At 60.9% G+C, this 24,647-nt stretch overlaps 1 protein-coding gene across 14 annotated transcripts in view; it reads left to right on the plus strand.

Moving 5' to 3' along the window:
• Shank2 (SH3 and multiple ankyrin repeat domains 2) overlaps nt 1–24,260 on the plus strand; it is a 402,506-nt gene extending 378,246 nt beyond the window's left edge. For 9 of the 14 annotated variants that reach the window (XM_058579384.1, XM_046444918.2, XM_058579388.1 and 6 more), the window contains 6 exons: nt 61–81; nt 6,001–6,131; nt 7,663–7,774; nt 8,490–8,510; nt 9,889–12,289; nt 20,451–24,260. In XM_058579384.1, the coding sequence (XP_058435367.1) occupies nt 61–81; nt 6,001–6,131; nt 7,663–7,774; nt 8,490–8,510; nt 9,889–12,289; nt 20,451–21,021 (3,257 nt within the window). In that variant the 3' untranslated portion in view covers nt 21,022–24,260. Of the gene's footprint in view, nt 1–60; nt 82–6,000; nt 6,132–7,662; nt 7,775–8,489; nt 8,511–9,888; nt 12,290–18,117; nt 18,197–20,450 lie in introns of all 14 variants that reach the window. The other 5 variants (XM_058579385.1, XM_046444919.2, XM_058579391.1 and 2 more) reach the window with 4 other exon arrangements.
• The last annotated feature ends 387 nt before the right edge of the window (nt 24,261–24,647 follow it).

Raw genomic sequence — 24,647 nt, forward strand, 5'->3', positions numbered from 1 at the left:
GCGGGGCTTCCTGGGCTGCGTGGCTCAGTGGCTCACGGCGCCTCCCTTTCTGTTTGCAAGCCTCAGTGCGGAAGAAGAAGGGTAAGGGAAGTGCTTGTCTGTCTCCAGTCCTCCCGCCATCACACCCCCGAAGAGAACCCCTCTGTGACCACCTGTGCGTCTAGAGTGTGCCGTGAGCCCCTGTCTTTCCTCTGTGTCGGGGCCACCCAAGGCCCCAGCCTGGACCACGTCCTGCTTGGGTCTGTTCCGTCCCCCGGCCCCTCCTGTCTGTGGCCACCCTCAGCGTGCTCTGTATTTCCTCCCTGAGCTTATCCACATCACATGACCTGGAGCCTCCGGCCCCTCGGCCCCTCGGATGGTCACAGCCATGCCTGCCCTGGCTGGTGACTCCACACTCCCTCTGAGAGCCTTGCCAGAGCCTGGCCACACTGACTGGTCAGGGGGTGAGGCAGGAGCCCTGGTCCTAGCCCTGACCTGCCGTCTCCTTCACAGTGGGCAAAGACTGTCCCTGTCAACACTCAGTCTCCTTTGTGTGATGGGAAGGGGACTGACTGTGGGGTCTTTCAGAAAGGCTGTCGTGGGCCAGGAGGACAGGCAGACGGGCAGCTGCAGTGGCGGTGAGCAGCTAGGACAAGGCCGGTGTGCACCCCAGGAGCAGAACCCAGCCCTCCTCCAGAGCATCCCCATCTAGGGAGGTACTCTGCTGGCCACGGCCCCCCAGCACAGAGCTGGCAGGGAGCCAAACAAGCTGTAGGCCCTCGCATTCAAAACGCCTCTGCCCCAGGCTGGGAGGGGACCCTAGCAGGGCTCCAGGCATGAGCCTCAGGCCCCACCAGAGGTAGCCTGTAGATCCTGAAGTGGGGCGGGGTGTTGGGTTCCAGCAAGACCAGCACCAGGGCAGGATGGGCCCCGGGAGCAGGCTGCGGTGGCCGTCTCAGGTGCAGAGCACCAGCCTCTCCTGCAGCAGCCCCTACTTCACTGCCATGGGCCCAGGGTCACCCCTGCATCGAGGCCCTTGAGGGTCCAGGCATCTTGCTGTCATGGGGTCTCGGATCTCTGACCTCGCCTCCACCCAAGGCACAGCCCAGCTTCCCCTGGTGGGAGGCACAGCACCCTGGGCTGCCGGGGCCTGGCCCACAGCAGAGCTGGCCAAGGGAGGACCACCATCCAGGAGAAGCCTTGGGACCCGCAGAGGCCAAGCCTCCGTGGGCACCTGTGGCCTCCCCTTAGGGGCACCTCACGCAGACAAAGGCACAGCCAGGCAGAGCCACCCAGAGGACAGGCAGGGGTCATGCACCTGGCTGCAACTCGGAGCTGAAGTGCCCCACCCCAGACAGCACAGGAGGTGGGATGTGGCCCAGTCAGGGGGCTAAGGGACGCCCCTGCTCCCACAGCCACCAAGCACAGCTCAGCCCCAGCTCCCAGCATGCCCTGGGAGCCTTGCCTCACCTGCCGAGGGCACAGTGCCCTCCAGCCCCTCAGGGAGGCCTGCCCAGCCCAGCAGGGAGCACGCCCTACACCAGGAAGGCTGTGGGCCTTGAGCAGGACCCTGGCCTTCAAACTGGGCTCGAGAGTGTGTCTCCCAAATCAGAGTCTCTACAAATGGGACTTTCCTTGGAAATAAGGTCTTTCTGGTGGAGCCGAGATGCCGCTGTGCCGGGTCAGGAGGGCCCAAAGCCCCAGCCCTGTCCTGGTGAGAAGAAAGCACACGCCAGGGAATCCCAGGGCTTGCAGCAGCCACCGGGAGCCGGGGGCCAGGGAGGACACCTCGCAACAGCAAAGGGGACCATGGCCCTGCCCCACCTCTGCCGTGGACGTCCTGCCTCCAGAACCGAGCCGATAAACTCCTGTCCCCTTGAGCTGCCCGGCTCCCAGTCCTGATTCAGCAACCCCAGGAGACTCGTGGGACAGGGACGCACGCTCATCCCATGACCTCTCGCATGCCCTGCTGCGTGACCCCCAGTTCTTCCAGGCACCTGCCCGAGGCCCCAGACACTGGCACAAGCTCCAGGCAACAAGGCCACCATGGCTGGTCCTAGTGGACACACAGCAGCCCAGGGCGGCCCTGGCAGAGGCAGAGGCTTGAAGGCAGAGCGGGCTGGGGTGGGACGGACTTGCAGGATGGACGGAGACTTCCCATGTTCCCAACACCTCGGGCTGCACCACAGCCTGCCTGGGAAGGAGTGGCCCAGGTCACACCTCCTGCCCCTCCCCCAGCTCTGGGGAGAGGAAGCCAGAGGCGGCCCCACGGCAGCACATGGGGCGGCTTCCCTGGGTGTCTGGAGCAGGGTCCCGGAGGAAGCCTGTGCAGTGCTGCCCACTCTTGAGATGGGCACACACCCTGCCCTGTACGGGTGAGCAAAACCTATGCCCAGTGCCACACAGCAGGGAACAGTGGCCCTGGACAGACGGCCCCCAGGCCATCCCAGGCCCCAGGAAACAGTGGTGTACCCCACTGCTGGAGGGGCTAATGCACCTGTAGAACTCAGACACTTCCAGAACACCTGGTCTTGTCCTCCCCAAGAGCATCCTGAGGGACAAGGGGACATGGGTGCCCGCTCTGAATGGGCCTGGACCTGGAGTCTGGCTGCAGTACCACCTTGCACGGCCACAGGACAAGATGAGTTGCCTGGAGGGGGCTCCCCAGCAGGTTCTTGTAGCCAAACAGGCTTCCCTGTCTGCCAGGCCATTAGGGTCCCCATTCCAGGGGCTTGGGGACATCCTCCTGGTAAACAAAGCCAGCCTTGTCTGGCTCACTAGGCCCAAGGAGAGCAGCATGTGCCCACATCTGGGCACAGTCTTTCTGCACCCGCTCTGGCCGCCTGAGGCCCAGGTACTCACAGGCTGGGGGACAGGTGGGCAGGTGGGTGCTTCATCACTGAGAAACACCCAGAAAGTCTGAAAAGCCTGCCCAGAGCCCGCGCTACCCAGGGCCGAGTTCGCGACCCCTGCCCAAGGCGTCTGTCTTGTAAGGAGGGCGTCAGCTTGCCTGGAGGCTCAGAACAGAGCCCAGTGAGGACTGTTCCCAGTCACTAAGCACTGCAGGGGACCAGCCCACTAACTCCCCGTCCAGGCTCTGAACAGATGACCTGGGCTTTGTGAATCAAGCCTGACCCTCAGGGCCCCAATGAGAGGAGGAAGCTGTAATCTACCTTTGTGTCCTGGTAAACAAGTTCTGAAGGGTGGGGCTGAGTGGCCAGGTCACCAGCTCCCCTGGGCCCCGCAATCCAAGAGACAAAGGGGGAGCCCCCTCTTCCAGCTCGACCCCACAAACAGCACTACCTTCAGACACCGCAAACTTAGTGAGCATAGTTAGGATCCGTAAAAGATGAATCCTGCCCAGTATCAAAGAAATTAGCCCCAAACTCACTCTCACCATAACACTAGCTCTATCCCTAGCCCTAACCCTACCCCTAACCCTAACAAACCATCTTGCCCTCATGGTTCTGTGGGTCTCAGGTGGAGGTGGGAAGGGCAAAGGTCAAGGTGGCCACAGCTTCAAGAGACACTCCTCCTGTGGCAGGAGCACACCAGCTCTCTGGGTGTGACTGGTGAAGATGGTGCCCACCAATGCCCACCACCCTGCTCCCTAGCCAGCCAGACAAGGCAGGCGACCTGGCAGCAGCCCTAGCAATCCCCAAGTGTGGGTCCTGCTGCCATGGACCCCAAAGCTAGACGACCTGTCCAGATGGCTGGCAGGACTGGTGACCCTTGCCTGAGCTCAAGTGTACCTGGTCTCCCAGTCCCTACCTGTGTAACCCTAAGTGTCTCAGACCCTCAGGTGGTTTTCCTGTAGAATGGGGTAATCTCTCCCCTGGGAGAACTGGGAGGAAGGCCTCTCTCCCCTCCGGGGCCTGGCACTGTTGGTGAGAACAACGCCCCTCTGGCTAACCCTGGTGTACCCAGCATTTGCAGAAAGCTTGGGGGTTCTTGCGCTGGCCCTGTGGCCTTGGAACAAGGCCTGCTGCCCACTCCTTCTGAGCCCAGAACACTCCAGGGGCACTCCAAGGTTCAGGGCAGCAGGCCCAGAGCACGCGGGTGGGAGCAGGCCCACCCCATCAGCGCCCAGGAAGCAAACCTTGGCTTCTGGAAGGGGCCAGCCAGGACACGGCTTCTTGGGACTCCATGGCTCAACTCTCAGCCATAGGAGAGCTGCTCCTCCCGAGTCCTCCACCCCAGGGTGCCCAGACATGGTCCCCAGCACATCAGACCCTGGCAGAGTCCCCACCAGGGCCTTCAGCAAGGGCCACAGCCCTCTGCACCTTAGGTCCAGCCTCTGATGTGCTCAGAGCCCCACTGTAACTGCCAGCCACTGAGTTCATCAGGGCCCAAAGGCCAGGCCAGTGCTCCCTGGACCTCCCCCATGTCAGCCTGCAGCCAGCAGGGCGCCCTTGTGCACAGTCAGAGGCAGCGGGGCTATGCGGGTGCACCGGAGCCTACACCTGAAGTGCCCCACAGTCCCCTGGGCTGAAGTCCTTCTCCTGGAACTGAGCAGCACAGTCCCAGGGCTGCTGCGCCCCCAGGCCACACCCTTGGTGGGCGGCAGAAAAGGAGCCAGGGCTAGCACTGTCAAGAACTTCTGGTCCCCAGAGCAACTCTGGTGTCCCACTCACTGCAGTGGTGGCACGGAGCGCCCCAGGGCTGGACAGACCTCGGTCCCCTTCCTTGGAGAAAGATACTCTGGGGCAACCAGCAGCCACCCTCATCCAAGGCCAAGCCAAGCAGCCAAGAGGCCTAGCCTGCAGGCACAGACCAACAGGCCCCATGCATCCTAGCTGGCTCTCCAAAGCAGGCCACCCGGCCTCACCTGAGCCTGCCTCAGAGGGACAAGAGAACCTGCAGTGTCAGGGGACAGACACTGGCAGGAGGATCTGGGCCCGGGAGCGGGGGACGAGGGCCTCCATGCAGGGGAGGGTGGCAGAACTCAGTGTGAGGACACAGCTGATTGCCATCCAGGGCACCCCACTGCCATTAGGAACGAGAGTTGGGCGTTCCCCCCCGTCCTGCCCAGCCCCTGAGGGGCAGGTGCTCACCACACACCAGGGGACGTGCCTGCTCCTGGGGAGGGGAGCCCACAGAGCAGGGGAAGCTGGGAGTGGCCGCCTCATCAGGGGGGCAGGCACCTTGGGACCCACTCCACTTCCTGCTGGCAAGAGAGCTGGGGTGGGGTGCAGACGGGGCTTGCAGACACCTCCTTGGCAAGCCAGGCCGTCCCTGCCTCACCTTCCGTCCCTGTCACCATTCTTCCACTTCTTTCCCTTCCTCCTCTCTGGGTAACTCTTTATACGTGTGGAACTGCTCTGAGGTCAAGGGCAGGACTGGGCCTGCAGCTGGCCCCCTTGAACCCTGGAATCAAATGCCTTGACTGGAATCAACCCTCTTCCACGGTGTCAGGGTCTCACTTGGCTGCTCTGCGCGTTGCTGACGCCCCCACGACCCCTTCCCTCTACACCTGCTCATGGGACCTGGTCTGCCCTTCAGAAGGCCATGCTCTCATACCGGGTGACTAGGTGGCAGTGCAGCTCCAGGGATTTGGTGGCGGGTCAGTTTCAAGAAGAGACAAGAATGTTCTACTGTGGAAAGAATGAGTGGGAAAGTATCACAGTGGGGACTCCTGGGTGTCCCACCAACTTCCTGAACACACTGTCGAAGTCCCAGCCTTGGGTATAGGACCCTTGTCTTGAAACATGCATTTAGCTGCCAAAAAGAACCACATTTCGGAGCGTCTTTGAAATTCTAGCAGTCAGTTAACACGACCCAAAACAGATCCCAGAAGTGAGGATACAGCCTCCTCGGGAAACCCAGAGCCTGAGGTGCTGTGGTCTTGCTTCGCCACCTGTCCACGTGCACCCCTGGGGAGGCCATGTGGGCGCTGAGGGGGGTGCACGGGCCAGGGAGAGGTGCATGGCCGAGTCCCTCGCTGCTGCACCCCGCCTCCTCCCCATCCAGCCCTGCCCTCCTGCCTGTGCTTGGCCCCTCCAACCTCACCTTGTGTTGCAGATAAACCAGAGGAGACGGTCCCGGCCCCCAAGCCCTCCCGCACGGCTGAGAGCATGGCCATGGAGACCAGAGTGGCCACCATCAAACAGCGGCCCACCAGCAGGTGCTTCCCAGCAGCCTCAGACATGAACGTGAGTGACTGTGTCCCCAGGACGAGGGATGGCGGTCTAGAGGCACACAGAAGCAGGGGTCAGAGCAGGTGCAGAGGACCTCCCAGGCGTGCAGACCATGCCCCTGCCCTGCCCTGCCCTGCCCTGCCACAGGGGCCTCAACACTGGCACTCAGCCCCCAGCCTCGAGGGCGACCCCCCCATGTGCAAGCTGAGGACCACTGAGCTGTGGCCAGAGAGGCCCTCAGGAGTGCTCCTCAGACACAGCCACTCTGGGGTGGAAGAAGCCTCTGGCCACCACCGCACAGAGGTCCATCCTCTGGTGGACTCTGAGGATGGACGACACACCCTCAGCACAGGGCCGAACCTGAGACTCACCTCGGCCCCGCCGCGGGCCGGAAGCACTCCCTGCTGGCTCAGGGAGCAGCGGCCAGGCCGCAAGAGCAGGGCTTCTCAATACCCGCCGCGCCAGGCAAAGGCAGTGCTGCCGGGGCGGGGCCTGGGCCGGGGCTCACTGGCTTCAGTGTCCCCCGCCTGGCCCCGCTCTGAGCACTGCCCTTTACAACAGTGTGGCTTAGTATTCTCGTGATTCAGCTGATCACCACACGAGCCCCCAAACTCCCCAAGCCTGATACGTGAGCTCTCCCTGAGCCCTGAAACAAACGTCACCAAGGACGGCGGGGACCAGAGTGCTCAGCCCCAGTCTCACCTCCCGAGCTGCAGGGCCACACTGTGTCCCTGCCGTGCCTACACGCCCCACCCTGTCCCCACACCCCTCCACCCCTGCCCTGTGGGACAGCTGCCCTTGCCGTCCTGGGAGCAGGCCCTGGCCTCCCTTCCCCAACCTCAGGGAGAGCTACAGAGCGAGATGGACGGGGCAAGGCCGTCCTCGGGTGCCCCCTGGGAGTGCACATCTGGCCTCCTGCTCCTCGGGTCGGGCAGCAAGCTCAGCCTGGCACAGCAGCCCTAGGAAGACCTGGGCAGGGGCTGGTGGAGGCCACGCTGGAACACAGCCTCGAGGTGGAGGAGAGGAGCTCTGGGCTCCTCCTAGAGCAGGCCTGGGGGTGGGGGGCGAGGCGGGGCCAGCCCCTGGCCACAGGTGGGTAGGCTGCTGCAGGGCCGTCCTGCTTGCCAGACAGCGCCCATGCCTGGTCTTCTTCACACATGCTGTGGGGCCAGCATTAGCCCACTGTGCAGAGCAGGACTATAGAGGCCCTGCTTGAGGATGTGGCCAAGGCCACAGGGTACAGCCCACGTCACACCCCACTGCCACTGTGCTCATTCTCACAGGACACCTGACCTGGCTCCATTCCACAGAGCCTTGTCCAGCTGCTCTGGTACAGGGTGTCCCTAGAGCAGCACGTGCCTGCTTCCCACACTGTTGGAGCTGTCGGAGAGGCAGAGGGGCTGCCCGGTCTCCACGCAGCCCCGCAGCACCCTGGAGATCTGCCTTGCTCCGGAACCACCTGGGCCTGTGGCGGTGCAGGGACCTCCTTGCTGCCCTCTGGTCGAGACCAGCCAGGACGTGTCTCACCCAGCTTTCTGGTTTGCAGTCTGTGTACGAGCGCCAGGGGATCGCTGTGATGACACCCACAGTTCCCGGGAGCCCGAAAGGCCCGTTTCTGGGCCTCCCCCGAGGTACGATGCGAAGGCAGAAATCCATAGGTAAGAAGCACTACCTAACCCAAAGAAGGGGCCCTTGGGAGGTCTGGCCTCGGGCCAGGCTGTCTAGCTGCTCCCCGAGGCCTGCCCGGGGGGGGGTGCCCAGGTCCCCCACCAGGCAGCCACTGAACAGCGCAGAGCAGGAAGCCCTCCCGCCCCTGCAGACAGGCAGTGCGGCTATGGTCTCTGATCTGACGGCTACTTGTAACCGCGGGGTGAAGGGGCCATGAGCCAGAGGGGAAGGTGGGGCCCGTGGGAAGGGCAAGTGGAACAAGCTCACGGGACATGTCCGTCCGGGAGGCTGGTCAGCTCTCCAATGGCAAGGACAGCACGCTGTCCTGGAGAGCAGCTCCCACCCGCTGGGGCCATCCCAGTTGCTGCCTCGACTCTGACAGGCAGGGAGGCCTGACCCTGGACGCAGTCCCTTTGGGAGAGAATGCAGACCTGTCCTTGCCCTGTAAACTGCTAGAAGCCAAGGCCACTGCTGGACATGGAGGGCCTGCCACATACACAGGGTGAAAGCGTCCACCCCAACGTCCGGCTGCCCCGGGGACCCAGCTCTGGTTCTGGAGTTCTGGGGCTGTAGTGTGAAGAGGAGGCGGCGGGCAGTGACAAGGGGGTGGCGGCTGCTCCTGAGCCCGCCCTCCTGCGGAGCTGCCCACTCCCGTGATGTCTCTGATCCTTACTGGTTGATAACGACTGATTTCCTCCCTGTCAGACAGCAGAATCTTTCTATCAGGTAGGTGGAAGCCTCCAGCTTGGAATCTGCCCTTTATATAAGGTGCATTCCAAAATCGCACTCCTCGGAACACACCTGCCGGCGTCGGCATGTAGCCAAGGCCCCACTGAGAGGCGGTCAGCACCAACCTTGCAGGCCACCGCCTTCCCACGGGGAGTGGGTGCCGTTTGGAACACCCATATCAAGTTTCCACTGGAATCAGTCATTTGTCCTGGGAACTTTTTAAATTTCGAGTAGTCCACTTTGCTGCCCTAGAACCCTGCATGCCCGACGCACAGCTGTGGTCCCTGGGTCTGTTGTGTGTGTGGCTTCTGTTCCTGTGCTCGTGCCTTGTGCTGTGCTCCAGTCTGTAGTCACCCCAGTCACCATGCAGAGCGTGCTCCAGGTACACCGTGGTGTCCCCAGGGCCATAGTCACAGCCCACTCGCTTTCAACACCCACCAGCTTTGGACAATTGTCTCAGAACATGGCTGTGAGCTTGTGCCCTCCACCGGGGCTGCAGAGAGCCCTAGACAGGCCAGTGCGGAGCCTCTGGGCTGAGCCCACGGCGCCCTCGGCCCCTGCCTAGTGCCTGCTCGGGAGCCTGTGGCCATGTGGGTCGGAGTCTTTGGTTTGAGGAAGGCTCCCTCCCTCGTGGCAGTTCCAGAGCCAAAATGGCCCTACCTCTGACCAGCCCACTCACAGCCATCCTGCCAGGGACCCAGGGGCTCGCTGTGCACAGCCCTCTGTGCGGCTCCTACATCTCCCAAGAGGCCATCACAGTGATGCCACAACCCCTGTCAGCACAGTGAGACCACCAGAGACACAGCTCTGCTGCTGGTAGAGGGTCTGCCACACACATGGGCAGCAACCACAGGGCTCACATGCCACCTGACCAGCAGCGGCATCTTCAGCACTGCCCACCCACACCAGCGGGCAGACACAGTGGCACCTACTACCCTCAGGCCCCCGGCCTCCAGAAGACGGGTGACAGCTGCAGACCCCCAGGGCCAGGCCACACCTGAAAGGGGCAGGGACAGAGGAGGGTCCAGCTGGTGTGGCCAGCCCACCCCATCTGAGACTGCGCACACACACACACAGCTAGGAGGGGTTGGTGACCCAGGCGTGGCCTAAAAAGCCGCACACGCCCGTCTCTGGGCCGGGCCCTGGCCTCACGGGCCCCACAGTGTACCTGGAGAAGGGCTCCTGCACGTGTCCCCTGTGCCCAGGGCCCGCTTTTCGTTCTTTTCGTGGCCCAGAGTGGGTTGCACAGCGAGCTCTGGTGTTGCGGCCTGTGCCGTGTGCGGTGCCGGGTGGCGAGCGCGGCTGCATGACCTGAGACCCGCAGTGGGCTGGGCCGCAGCTGGGATGCCAAGCTCAACCCGCTTTCTGCCTGCAGGAATAACAGAGGAAGAGCGGCAGTTCCTGGCCCCTCCGATGCTGAAGTTCACCAGAAGCCTGTCCATGCCGGACACGTCCGAGGACATCCCCCCTCCACCGCAGTCCGTGCCCCCGTCTCCACCTCCACCCTCCCCCACTGCCTACAACTGCCCCAAGTCCCCAACTCCGAGAGTCTACGGGACAATCAAGCCTGCGTTCAATCAGAATCCTGCTGCCAAGGTGTCCCCCGCCACCAGGTCTGACACAGTGGCCACCATGATGAGGGAGAAGGGCATGTTCTACAGACGAGAGCTGGACCGCTACTCCCTGGACTCCGAGGACCTCTGCAGCCGAAGCGCGGCCCCCCAGGCCACCTTCCGTAGCAAGCGGGGCCAGATGCCCGAGAACCCGTACTCGGAGGTGGGGAGGATCGCGAGCAAGGCCGTCTACGTGCCGGCCAAGCCCGCCCGGCGGAAGGGCATGCTGGTGAAGCAGTCCAATGTGGAGGACAGCCCCGAGAAGACATGCTCCATCCCCATCCCCACCATCATCGTCAAGGAGCCCTCCACCAGCAGCAGCGGCAAGAGCAGCCAGGGCAGCAGCGTGGAGATCGAGCCCCCGGCCGAGCAGCCCGGCCAGCTGCGGCCCGAGGACGGCCTGGCCTCCAGCAGCCCCTTCGCCGCAGCCATTGCGGGGGCTGTGCGTGACAGGGAGAAGCGGCTGGAGGCCAGGAGGAACTCCCCAGCCTTCCTCTCCACGGACCTGGGGGATGAGGACGTGGGCCTAGGGCCGCCTGCCCCCCGGATGCGGCCCTCCAAGTTCCCAGAGGAGGGTGGGTTTGGCGATGAGGACAGTGCAGAGCTGCTGGTGTCGCCCACGCCGGTGGCAGCGCCAAGAGAGCCCGAGAACCATTTTGTGGTTGGTGGCGAGGCCGGTGCTCAGGGTGAGGCCGGGAGGCCCCTGAATCCCGCATCCAAAGCCAAGGGGCCCGAGGGCAGCCCAGCGGCAGCCCCCAAGAGCAGCAACGCCGTCAGCCCGGAGAACTACGTCCACCCGCTCACCGGGCGCCTGCTGGATCCCAGCTCCCCACTGGCCCTGGCACTCTCCGCAAGGGACCGAGCCATGAAGGAGTCCCAGCAGGGGACCAAGGGGGAGGCCCCCAAGGCTGACCTCAACAAGCCTCTCTACATTGATACCAAAATGCGGCCCAGTGGGGACACTGGCTTCCCTCCCGTCACCAGGCAGAACACCCGGGGGCCCCTGCGCCGACAGGAGACGGAGAACAAGTACGAGACAGACCTGGGCAAGGACCGGAGAGGTGGGGACAAGAACATGCTGATCAACATCGTGGACACGGCCCAGCAGAAGTCAGCCGGCCTGCTGATGGTGCACACTGTGGATGCTGCCCAGCTGGGCGGTCCCCTGGAGGAGGAGGAGGAGAGAGAGGACATGGACGTGACACTAGACCACCCGCCCTCCGCGGTGCCAGAAGGTGTTTCCGACACCGAAGGTGCTTTACAGATCTCCGTCACCCCCGAGCCCGCCACCGTGCCCGGCAGGACCATTGTGGCCGCGGGCTCCATGGAGGAGACGGTGGTCTTGCCATTCCGCATCCCTCCCCCCCCCCTGGCATCCGTGGACTTGGATGAGGATTTTGTTTTTACAGAGCCATTGCCTCCTCCCCTGGAATTTGCAAATAGTTTTGATATTCCTGATGACCGCGCTGCTGCTGTCCCCACTCTCACCGACTCGGTCAAGCAGAAGAAAACCGATGCCCCTCCGTCCCCTTCGTTGAACTCCAGCCAGCCAGCCAACCCCGCGGACACCAAGAAGCCAGCCGGCCTTTCCAACTGCCTGCCCGCCTCCTTCCTGCCACCTCCCGAGAGCTTCGACACTGTCGCCGACTCTGGGATCGAGGAGGTGGACAGCCGCAGTAGCAGTGACCACCATCTCGAGACAACCAGCACCATCTCCACGGTGTCCAGCATCTCCACCCTGTCCTCTGAGGGCGGGGAGGGCGTGGACACCTGCACAGTCTATGCAGACGGGCAAGCGTTCGTGGTCGACAAGCCCCCCGTACCTCCAAAGCCAAAAATGAAGCCCATTATTCACAAAAGCAATGCACTTTATCAGGACGCGCTCCTGGAGGAAGACGCGGACAGCTTCGTCATCCCCCCACCTGCGCCCCCGCCCCCACCGGGCAGCGCCCAGGCTGGGCTGGCCAAGATCATCCAGCCAAGGACCTCCAAGTTGTGGGGTGATATCACGGAGGTCAAAAGCCCGATTCTCTCAGGCCCAAAGGCGAACGTTATTAGTGAATTGAACTCAATCCTGCAGCAAATGAACCGAGAGAAATCGGCAAAGCCGGGGGAAGGACTGGACTCGCCGGCAGGGGTCAAGTCCGCCAGCCTAGCTCCAAGGTAAGTTCACAGATGGCTTGGGCACACACTGTCCAGTGCTGCCCACGAAAGTCCTGAGGGAGAACCAAGAGGATGAGAAGAGGGATTCCTAACCCTGTGATGGCCACACTGTCGGCCATAACCGCGTGTCACCCTCCAGACTCTGGGACGGCAGAGTCAAAGCCGCAGCTGTCCTGGCAGGAGACAGCGCTCCCTCCTCAAGACTCCCTCCTAATGAGATGAAGGGGCACAAAGCCCCCCGCCCTGGCCTCCGAGATGAGCTCAGCTCTCCTGTGTGACCAGACCTTTGCCGGGACCACTGCGAAGGCCAGGTGGAGGCTCGCTGAGCCCAGGTCGAGGTCAGCGCTGCCTGACAAGAGCGGCCACGGCAGCGGCCTTAGTGAGGGGCGGCGAGGGGGGTTGACGGGTGGCGAGGGAGTGTCTAAACACATGCGTGTGGGCTCTTACCCCTCCCTCCATGGCCAGCGGGGGGAGGGCTGGGAGGTGCCGCCCAGGGCAAACGTCACGAAGGAAAAGCCCCAGGTGGCCCAGCTGCCACTCACATCGTCACACAGGTAGTAGTCACTCCCATGGGAGCTGGGGTGACAGAGGAGGAGCCAGCAGGCTGCCCTGGGTGGAGGGTAAAGCTTGCTGTCTGCCCAGGCAGGGTGCCCAGGCTCCTGTCCTGACTGAGGAAGTCCTTCTGCAGGCCCTGCCCAGGGCCGCCCCTTGGGGCAGCGTTCACTCGCAGTGACTGTGATCTGCAGCTGGGCCACGCTCTTCCCCGCTGCCTTCCAGTGGGGCTCCCACTGCTCTCAGGGGAGGGTGGGGGCATTTGTCGCCACTGCTCCTGGGCCTCCACCGCCAGTGACATCTGCGAGCACCTCCAGGTGGAGGGATCCTCGCGGGCTGCACCTGCCGGGCTCCCTGCTCCTGGAGGAAGAGAAGGTGCCCGCACACAGGCAGAGCCTCAGGAAAGCGGATCACCGCCAGCCCGTCCTTCCCGGGAGGTAACACCACAGGTGCTCTCTGCTTTGTCATTTTGATACCGGAGATCAAACACAGGGCTTCACATACACCAGGTGGCCCTCCAAGAGCTCCCTCTCCAGCCACAGTAGGCTCTTTATGTTCTGCCACTGAATCCTGTGACAGAGCCACCAGAAGGCCACACCTCAGTGCTCCACGTCCATGAGAAGCTCTCGGGTGGACAGTGTTGAGGACAGCCGGGGGCAGGGGCCCAGGTGCAGCCGCCTCTCCCGAGGGCTGAGTGGCTTCCCAGTGCTGGGCCTGCAGGAGCCAGAGCAGGATGCAGACTCCTCAGCACAGGCCACAGACAGGAGGGTGCCAAGAGGGAGTGACTCCGGGGCCAGGGAAGCAGATCCACTGTTGAGGCCCCAGCAGCTCACCTGAGCCAGGGTCTCCGGTATGTCCACCCGGGGAGCCCAGGGACTACAGCCACAGAGGCCGCCAAGCACCTGCTGGCCCACCTGCTCCAGTCCCTGTAGGTGGGACAAGAATGGCTTGCTCCCAGCCAAGTGGGACTCCACCCTGCTCTGACTCTAGGGCCTTCCTGTCTTTGCCCAGGTGGACACTGGGCAAGGAGGAGCCTCAGAGAAGCCGTCACCCGACGAGACCTCGGCCTGCACTGTGAAGCAGCTGCCTAACGCAGGGTGCAGTCCCACCTGCAGGCCTGTGGTCACTTTCGCTTCACAGCCAAGGAAACAGCCAGGGCTGTGGAGCTCGGTCCGCCCTCCCAGTGGGCTGCCCTGGTCTGACCCCTGACCTCCTGCAGGAGCCAGGGCCTTCACCAAGCAGAGGGCCAGAGGGCTAGTGGGCAAATGCGGGCTGAGGCTGTCTAGGCCACAGGCTGCGCCCAGCGATGGACTCTCCCAGGCAAGCGGTCACCAGGCGGCCCAGGGCGTGTGCAGTCCTTCCCGCTCCCAGCCGAGGGCTGCCCTAGGCGCTGGGCGAGGCAGGGGAGGCCGCGGCTCAGGCGCTCACTGCAGCACTCCGACCAGCTCTCAGGAGTGCCAGCACAAGCTCTCTGAGGGACGAGGTCGGGACAGCAGTCCCCGTCACCACCAGTAGGTCCTGGGGTGGCCGGGGCCTAGCTGCCCCTGGCCCTGGGTGCCCGCCTCTGCCAGCTGGCTAACAGGCCTGGGCTTTACCCACGTGGTGGCACACAGGCCACCATCCTCAAATGCATCCAGAAATCAAGAGCTATGAATGGCCCTGAGCAAAATGAGGCTCGGAATTGGGTGGAGAAGCGCCTCCAGAGGAACACGGCGAGTGTTTCTGGAAACCAGCGGGCTTCTGAAATGGCAGGCAGCCCGGGCACAGCCAGGAGAGGCGCCAGCTGAGCAGGGCCACTGCCCGCACACTGTGGGCAGAGGCTGCCCTGATCTGTCCACTGCTCCTGGAATCTTGCCTGACAGCTCTGCGGTGAGACCACCCCTTGCGCATCTTACTAGACCCCAGCACAGGGTCCAGGGACGATGGCTGTGGTACGTCTGACCTAACCTGAGCCAAGACTGAGTCTCTGCTGTTCCCTGAGGTCAGGGTGGTGTGGAATCTGGAGACACCTGGACTACGAGTGTGTTGCTGCCCAAAGGAAGCCATCGGGAAGTGTCCTTTAGGACAGCGTTGGGTGAGAAGACCCTGGCCAGAGATGCCTTCCAAGACAGGAGCCACCGGGCAGTTCTCAACCACCAGCCTGATTATGCCAGGGAAGAAATCTCATCACTGGGCACAGTAGGTCCAAGCAGAGACGGGCACAGGAGTGGGGAGCTCCCCCAGAAGCCACTGCCATGGCTCCCCAGGACCACTGGCATGGGGCCTGAGGACCCAAGAGGTGTGTAGATGCTGGCCTGCACCCTGCTTTTCACCGTTTGTGACCCTGGGTGACATCTCAGTGCACCTGATTTCCACTACACTGAAAGTGTGGCTTGAGTGGTGTTCTTGTCACCTTGCAGACCCAGGAGGAGAGGGCTCAGGGGTCTTGGTTAAAGTCACATGCTGGGGACAGACAAGCTACCCAAATGCAGACCTGGAAGATGGGCTGGACCCAGTTTGGGGCTCAGAACCACAGCATGGCCCACAGTGTCCTGAGCCCACGGGTCAGCCATGTTGCTGAGCCCAAGAGACACCAGGCCTGGGGTGCAGACAGCGGGGCTGGGGCTCTTCAAACGGACAGCAGACCCGGCCAGCAGCAGCAGCAACTGCAACTGGTGCCCACGTGTGCTGGGCACCATGCTGAGCCTGGGCTTGTCACTGGTCAGGAAAGCACGCGAGGCCACTCTTTCTTGGAGGAGCTCGAATTCCCAGAGGAAACCACCAATACATGCTGAACAAGAGACCCAAGTGGACAGATGCAGCAAGGAACCATGGTTTGCTGGCCAAGCGGCCTGGACAGAAGAGCCACCACTCAGGGAGTGACACTGGAAAGACATAGAATACACAGAGGAGCCACAGTCAGAAACCGAAGCAGAGCTCAGGTGGGGGATGGCAAGGCGCGGGGCGAGCACAGCACCCAGGCCAGCAAAAGTGTTCTCCATGTCAGGAGACCAGGCCAGGAGGGAGGGCAGGTGACCCATGGGCTGGCAGCCACCCCAGGGCTCACCAACGCAGGTGTGACTCCACTTTTGCTTCCTAAAGACACAAAGGCTGCTGCGCGGCCAGGGGCAGGGGCCGGCACAGCGACACAGGGCTGGGGGCTGCTGTGGGGGTCCAGGCCTGAAGCAGGACAACAGGGTGATTTGAGAGGTGTGCCTGAGGAACCTGGAGAGCCAGCACAGCCTGCCCAGGCGTCAGCCTTACCAGTGACCCCAGGGTCCTCATGGCCAGATAAGCCTGCCCTTCGTTGGCACATCAGGAAAGGTCAGCTTCGCTTCATCTGTCACGAGAGGCGACGAGGGGCCTGTGGGTCCCTGTGATTCCACCAGAGGGCGGGGCTCAAGCTGGGTGCCCTCTGGACAACCAGCCCTTCGCGGTGGGAGCAGAGGGATGTCCAGGTTGGCTGTCACCTACAGCAGTAGGGATGGGCTCAGAGAGAGTCATCCCATGGGAGTGAGGTCCCCAAGACCCCTGGGCAGGTTCCAGCTGCCCAGGGAATGAGTTTGGGCCAGCTCTTAGAAAAGCCACCTCCAGCCCCACTGTCCTTCCGAAGGCCCCCACAGTACAGCATCTGCCCCCTTGCCTGTTCCTCCAACAGTCACAGCTCCGTGTTACCCTGACTGGATTTTAAACTGAGTCGAGATGGGCTGTTAAAAACTCTCTGTGCCTGGCTGGAGGTAGAGCCCCCTCCCTGGAAGCCACGTGGAAGCTGCTAATAGGGGCTGCAACCTCAGTTCCACTATGGGGGCCTTCATGACCCCCAGCACCAAGTGACTGGGAAGGCCATGTCAGCGAGTGGCACTGTAGGTGGTCTGGTGAATGGCACTGGAGAGGCCCTGGAATGTGTAGCAAGGGGAAGCTCTGTCCCAGGGGCACCTGGCCCCTGCTCGTCAGGTGGCAGGCTGAGTGCTCCTTCTGTCCTGGGCCAGGCCCTAGGGACTGAAAATAGAGCAGGTCCTGGCAGTGCCCTGGGTGATGGTGGCGTCTGGAGTGGAGAACCGCTGGCGGTTCCGGGGGAGGCATTGTCTTGGGCAACCCCCAAGGCTCAGGCCCAGGGCAGATGGTACCCCCAGTTCCCTCTTCAGTGCCCTACACGTGCAGAGGCTGGAGAGTGTAACTCAGGGACAGGGCAGTTTGGAAGGAGGCGCCCACTCAGGGCTCATCTCCAAAGCCATACAGTGAGTCACACAGGGTGCTTGGCTCAGGAAGGATTTGGGGCTCTGCACCTGCCTGGCCCGTGAAGGGCAGATGGGCCTGGGGAGCCACCGTCAATGAGCAGCCTCTGGCCGCCAGGGCTGCTCAGGAGCCCACCTGAGTTTGCAAACAGGGTGAGAAGGCGCCTGCAAGCTCACCTCCATGATCACCTCCATAATCATGTCCTGCCCGTGGAATGTCCCACTTAACTCCTGGGCTGTTTTTTTTTTTTTTTTTAAGTCTCATGTTTCCATATGGATTTGATTTAAAAGGCAGACTAGAGAGTGATCATCCAAGAGAGGGAGTGTGTGAGTGTCGTTCTAAATCAGGGCAACAGATTCCTGTGTGTTCCGCCTGCAACCCAGCGGTTGCTTAGCAACATAATGATCCCGCCACAGGAGGATCCAGGGAATCATGCCGGGTGGTGAACCCTGGGAATCACTGCTGAGGAGGTGGGGGTGGGCCAGCCGGGCCCTCGTTCTGCTGCTAGGACTCTGTGGCCCTCTGCTGTTAGCCATGCTGGGCAGGGGCACTGGCATGGTTAGCCTAGCTGGCTGACATCCCATGGTAAGACGGCAAAGCCCTGGTCCTGGTGGGGTGGCATTCCCCGCCACGCATCTGGATGATGAGTCCTGAGCTGTGGAAGGGAAACTACCACCCGGGAGCCAGGGCTGGAACCAGAGCTGGAGAACCGGCAGCAGGCTCATCCCTAGAAGGCACCAGACAGAGGAAGGCACCCTTTGGTGCCACCCTCCAGCATGTGTTCTCCTGAGTCAAGGAGGCGAGGCCATGGAAGGCAGGCCTGTGCTGGGCGGCCAGCCAGGCAGGCACTGCAGTGGCCAGGGTCCACACCGCCAGGCAGGCACTGCAGTGGCCGGGGTCCAACCCCAGGCAGGCACTGCAGTGGCTGGGGTCCACACTGCCAGGCAGGCGCTGCGTGGCCAGGGTCCAACCCCAGGCAGGCGCTGCAGTGGCCAGGGTCCACACGTCACTCATCCCGTCCTGCGGCAGCTCTGTCCTGTGCCCTTTGATTGGTTTTGCAGTGCTGTCTCAGTCGCTCCGTGTGTCATTCCCACCCGCTCCCACGCTGGTGCTTGCAGAAGAGGGTCGTGCTGAGCAGAAGTAAGTGCCGTCTGCCAAGCTGGGCGTGGTCTGCTGTGTGCTCTGTCCCCTCCTCTGCCCACCCAGGGGTCGGGAGCCTCATCCCTGCTCCTGATGGCGCAGCTGCCTGCAGAGCCTTCTTTACCACAAGTCCAGCTCTGCCTACAGGGGCCACGGGGCAACCAGCCACTGTCCCCACAGGAGCCTGATGAGCAGCAGCCAGGTGTCTCCCAACAGTACCACACACAGGCTTCAGCCAGTGGCTCTGGAACGAGCTTCCTGCCCCGCCCCCTGCAGGAAGTGTAGGGAAGTGTCTCTGGCAGTCCTCACCTCAGACCCCTCCCCCTTCCCAAAAGCCCAGGCTGGGACAGACCCCAGCAGCCACTCCTGCCAGGTTGCACACCTACTTGCAAGTTAATATTTTAACTTTCTTAGCCCAGTTGTTCTTGCAAAGTAGAAACAACTGGCTCCCCAAATGCCACCCTGCAGCTGTAGAGGGGCAGACAGGCTGCTCACCCCTGTGGGCTGCAGCCTGTTCCAGCTGGACCTGGAGCAGGACAACCCTACCTGAGGAGGGTGGGGCTGTGTGTTCCCAGCCCACCTCCCCTGCAGACCCTAAGCCCAGATCCTTAGGACGCCCACTCCTCCCCAGCCTGCAGGGCCTGCTGGGCTCCAGGGTCTTCCTTTGACTGAGTCTCGGTGTCTCATTGGGGCTGCCTCAGACCTTTGGGTACAACCAACATGCCAGTACCTCTAATGGCCACCCGCCCCAGGCAGATCCTAGATGGGGCTGCCCACCAGGGACACCCACCCTCCAGGAAACTACCTGTGAGCACCTGGGTGTCTGGGCACCCTGGTCCTTAGGGCACGCCCACCAGCCCCTGCAACCCTTCTCACCAAAGGGCTGCTGCGGCAGTCCACAGCACAGGCCTCCCACACCCTGGGACGTCCCGTACTTAATGGTGATAATGACCTCAGAGGCGAGGGCCAGTGGCTGGCTGGCTGGTGACTTCGTCTAACACACGGTAGCTGAGACAGAGGCCGGGAGAGCAACCACAGCCCCCTGCGGCCTGCAGCCCTCTCACTGCTGGGCTCTGTGGCGGGTCTGCCCATGGGCACTCAGCAGGGCCTAAGCAAGGCTCCCGAGGCCCAGGGTCCATCAGAACAGATGGCCCAGACCCAGCAGTCCACCTCAGGAGGTCTGAGAGGGTCAGGAGGCTGCATTTCCCACTGGTCTCCCGGGAGGCGACGGGGAACATGTGGGGCTCAGCTCAAGGGGTGCACAGAGTGAGGCGCAGCAGGCACCTCTGAGAGCTCCTCCTGAGGGCCCTGGAGCAGGGTCTGTCCAGAGGGGAAAGCGGGTTGTCCAGTCACACGAGACAGCCCAGGAGGCGAGAAAGAGCAGCTCGCACCTCTGCAGCACTGTGAGCACAGGTGGCAGGACATCCAGGGCTGCAGAGCAGGAACCAGGGCCCACTGGGGTGCATGTCCTTCCTAGGGGTGGCTACAGAACTGCTGCCAGAGGCCTCAAAAGCCAGCAAGGGACACTTCATCGGCCATGAGCCCCATCCGGGCGAGGAGGGACAGGTCCTCCCCAGCGCTCCAGGCAGCCAGCCATTCCCGCTGGGCCAGTCGGGGTGGGATGGAGGAGAGTCGAGCCTGTCTCTCCAGCTCTGAGGGCTTTCCTGCCCACTCCAAGGACCCCCATGGCCACCACAGGGGAACAAAGTTGTTCAGACATCTGCTCCAGTGAGGCCCACCCACCCTCCTAGCAAGTCCATGAGGGGGACCCCTCAGTGAATCTAACCATGCTGCATCAAGAGTCCAGTCCGCATCGGGCAGGGTCACTGGTCACTGGTGAAGCTGACCTCTTGTGGCGCAACACACTGACCACCCGCTCCTCGTCCTCCGGGTCAGGGGAGGGCTTCCTCCAAGCCTGAGTGGCCTGTAGCCAGGGCCCTCTGTGCTGAAGCAGGCCCATCCCTGCTTGTCCTGAGACCAAGGACTGCCGGGCAGCTGAGGGAGGGTCCTCGCCAGTGCAACCCTTACTGGCCCCAGCAGAGGCGTGCCGCGCCCTCGAGAGGTGCACCCGAGTGGGAGGCTTGTGTGCTGTGGTGTCCCCGAGGCCCCTGCTTCCCCTCCTCCTGCCCAGGGCATGGCAAACTGTTTGCTCATTGCCAGTGCGTCTGCCAGGGGGCACTCTGGTGTGGTGTGGTGCCTCCCCTGTCCTCCTCAGTGACCTGGCTTGTGACGGTTTTCTCTGTTGCTGTTTCAGAAGCCCAGAGGTCATGAGCACCGTCTCAGGGACTCGGAGCACGACAGTGACCTTCACCGTCCGACCTGGCACCTCGCAGCCCATCACCCTGCAAAGCCGGCCCCCCGACTACGAGAGCAGGACCTCAGGAGCGAGACGTGCCCCCAGCCCCGTGGTCTCGCCAACCGAGATGAACAAGGAGATCCTGCCCGCCCCGCTGTCGGCAGCTGCCGCATCTCCTTCTCCCACACTCTCGGATGTCTTCAGCCTTCCAAGCCAGCCCCCTGCCGGGGATCTATTTGGCTTGAACCCAGCAGGTCGCAGCAGGTCGCCATCTCCCTCCATACTGCAGCAGCCAATTTCAAATAAGCCTTTCACAACTAAACCTGTGCACCTGTGGACTAAGCCAGATGTGGCCGACTGGCTGGAGAGCCTGAACTTGGGTGAGCACAAAGAGACCTTCATGGACAACGAGATCGACGGCAGCCACCTACCAAACCTCCAGAAGGAGGACCTGATAGACCTCGGGGTGACGCGGGTCGGGCACAGGATGAACCTAGAGCGTGCTCTCAAGCAGCTGCTGGACAGATAAGGCCGGCTGCTCCCGCCCGGACTCCCTGTTATAAGTAGAGATGGGCTCACGCTGGGATCTGAAGGCCAAGCGGAGTCTGAGCATCAACCCCGCTCCATGGGTTTGTCTCCTGGTACCCAAAGAAATGCTGCGGGCGTCCGTGGTGTGTCTGAGCCGAGGCCTGGAGGCCTGGCTGTCCACATGGGGTTCCTGGGTGGCTTCTGTCTCAAGGGGACAGGGGAGGGAGTTCCAACACGGGAAGATTCCCAGCCTACCTCCCAGCACACAGGCAGCCTCGCTTTGCTGGGTCCACGAGGCTCCGTCGGTTTGGCGCGGGACCCCTGCTCTCGTAGGCAGACAGCGTACTCCAGATACCTCCTGAGCCTCCCTCCTCTGCTTCCTGGGCAGCTCTCATCACCCCAGGCCCCGGCACAAGGCCTGTCCTCAGTCCTGTGGCTTCTCGGAGGACACTCCGAGCTCACTGGCTCCCACCTCTTCCCCGAACTTGCGTGCAGTGAGATGCTCCCAGAGGCTTGTGGGTGCCCTTCCTGGGCCTGAAAGGTAGAAAAACGCTTTTCCCTGTCCAGATCCTGTACCCATCTCCTCCTGTGATGTGCCTCCATAGCTCTTCGGCCACGAGGTTCTTGGCAGTGGTGGGCATTTGAGTGGGATCGTGCCCGGCTTTGCTTAGCTTTCTTTCTTTATTTCTGCAAATCTATTAGCATAATTCCAAGGTGGCCAAACAGATGTCACATGGAGTTAGTCAAAGCACAAAGTCACGATCCCCAGGAGGAAGGGAGGCCTGGCCATGGGAACCAGCCAGCGTGCAGCTGCCTGGGACCCCAGCCTCCTCCGGGACGCGAGCGGCTGCCTGCCAAAGAGCGTCTGCGTGGGCGGAGAGGGGCTCTGCCTCTTGGAAGCCTTTTCACTGAAGGCCTGTTGAGCTCTGCAAAGGCCAGAACAGCTGAGCACCCACTTCAATGGGAAGGACAAGAAGACACGTGGTTTGTGTGGGCATGTGCCCCTTGGGGGAGCCATGTCCTCTCTGGGAGCTGGCAGGGCACTACGGCCTCACTAAGCCCGGCCAAGGGCAAGTGTCTGGGCTAAGCCAGCCCTTTTGCTCTTGGAGGCTGGGGAAAGTGGCACTCAGGGGCTGTTCACCTCCTCTCCAGGAGTCCAGGAATCCCACCAGCTTGTCTTAACAGTACAATGTGGTCTTGGGACCCCGTGGGCAAGGACTGTGGCCAGGACCAGGGTGAACAGAAGGTGGGCTGCTGGGTGTGGGCGGAACATGGATGTGTGCAGGCAGTCAGGGGGAGGGAGCACTCTGGCCTGTGGTCGGAGCCTGCCTGCTTCCTGCCCGAGCCCGCGTCCTGAAACCATACCTCTAGCACCTAAGGGAGGCCACCCGTTGAACACGGGCCACCAGACATCACCAGGCTTCCCGCACACTCTCCCATCTTTGGAGGAGACATGAATGTCAGGTTTGGTTTTATTATGATTTCAGAACTAGCCCAGCCCATCTCTAATTATAGAACATGGTTTTTCCTTTTTTCTTTATGCTCACGACCACGTGTCTGATGAGGTCTGGAACTCTAGAATGAACACGTGAACTTTAGTAATTTAAAAATCTTTCTTTACTGCAAGTTTAAATAGGTGTACAGATAGTTTATAAGCACAATATTTTAAGAAAAAAAGTGGCTGGTCTACTAGGCAGCCTTTGTGCACTTCAGTGCTAGAAAGTTAAAGAAAAAACACTTTTGTGATTTAATGATACTATTTCTGTGGAATAATTATACAAGTATGACCTTTTTAAATCAAACTTATCTGGATGCATCTGAACCAGCAGAGCTGTGTTATATTTTCTATATTTGCTAGAACTTCATCATTGAAGGATGATTATTTCTTCAAAAGTGGTTACAATTCACACTAAACAGTTTCCTCCAAAAACAAAGGCAAAACACACCCCACACACGCACGCGCGCACACACACACGCCCTTGATCTGGAAACCCAGGCTGGGCCTCCTGCGCTCCAGACCCTCACAGGTCCATCTTTATAATCTGACCCCTGGGTGTGCCTGGTTGCTGCGGCTCTCTATCCCACGGCTTTGGTTTCCAACTCAAGGTGACCCACAGTGCTCTAGAGAAACCCAGCCCAGACCCACAGCGCCTGCCAAGGCCTTTCAGATGTGTCTCCCGTTTGTGATTTTAGAATGTCAGCACTGCACTCGCGGGGCCGCTCCTGGCCTGCGGGGCCTGCCGGCTGTGCTCAGTGCCAGGCAGAACACAAGGCACAAGGCCTGTGGCTCTGGGCATGCGGTCACTGGGCAAAAAGACAGAACAAGAACTCTGCTCCCTCAGAGGCTTCCAGCCACGGCGGCTGGTCAGAAGCAAGCTCCCTGACAGCCTCAGGGCCGAGATCAGTCCCACCTTCGCGCCGTCTCATCCTAGGAATAGGAGCCCCTCTCAGACCGGCCCGACCCACCAAACACGCCTGCTGCCACGATGAATCGGCCTCTAGCTCTCTTGGATGACTTTGCTATAGAAAGCAATAGTCCCTACTCCAAATTGCCGCCCACTGTTCTCCCCCTTTGGGACACGTCAGGACCAGGCCCTACCCCGGGAACAAACTTAAACTGCTCATATAATGATCATGTTAATAGTACTCCAGATTTTCAGATCAACTTTTGTTATATACTGTAATTTAAACAAACTGCATTTACATGCCCAGTTTCTGTAATATTATGTATACAAACCAAAATCTCTCCAGATGTAAATTATGTATACCTGCCAAGATACCTTCTCCAGGACGTTTGTGCACATTTTAAGTTAATCCATATAATATAAAAATAACTCGATGTGACTGTTGATTTGCTGAATTTACACATCACAAAGTGAATTATTTGTGGTACTTTAGTTAATAAAATGGTGGTTTTTTTCCTGAGTTATTGAACAAGCAAGCATTACCCAGTTGATCTGGCAATGACTTCTCTGTGTGTAGGTCACCAGTACTGATCTTCCCATTGGCAGTTTGTTTTTGTTTTTTAAATACCATGTCTCCCACTACAGTCTGTGTAACCACACACATTCACACCTCCATGTTGCTCTTACTTTTGTGCTTTAATTCTTTTTAGATTTTATTAAAAAACAAAACAAAACAAAACAAAAAGCTCCTGTAATTTGCACTTTCTCCCAATCCTTCAATCACTTGTACGGCAACCAAAATTACTGTAAAAAAATAAATATACTATTGCACTAAGGTTGTGGTTCTGATTGTGAACAGTGAAAACTGAATGAACTAAACAAAAAGTTGCCAAACTTGCAATCTAATTAAGTTACTGGAGACACCATAGCCGGCTTTACCTCCCTAAAATGGACCAGGTAATGTCTGTCACCAGAGAGGACAAATGCTCCTTTCACTGAGCTCGCTTGGCTTGGTTCCATTTCCTTAATCTCAGTGTCCTGACAGAAATGTGTGTCATTTCAGAGCTGAGCCACATCCGGCTGGCTCCGTGACATGTCTGTGAGCCGGCACTGAGGCCTGAGTGCTGCTTGTGCGTGGGTGGGAGCAGCACCCTCTAGGCCGGGCCAGGCAAGACAGAGGCCCACACCCACGGGCTCTTCTTCTAGCCACAGGCCCTGGAGC

Source organism: Marmota monax, unplaced genomic scaffold, assembly GCF_021218885.2.
Source record: "Marmota monax isolate L192 unplaced genomic scaffold, Marmota_monax_Labrador192_F-V1.1 WCK01_AAM20220418_F8-fsc00038, whole genome shotgun sequence".
In the NCBI taxonomy this organism is placed as follows: Eukaryota; Metazoa; Chordata; class Mammalia; order Rodentia; family Sciuridae; genus Marmota; species Marmota monax.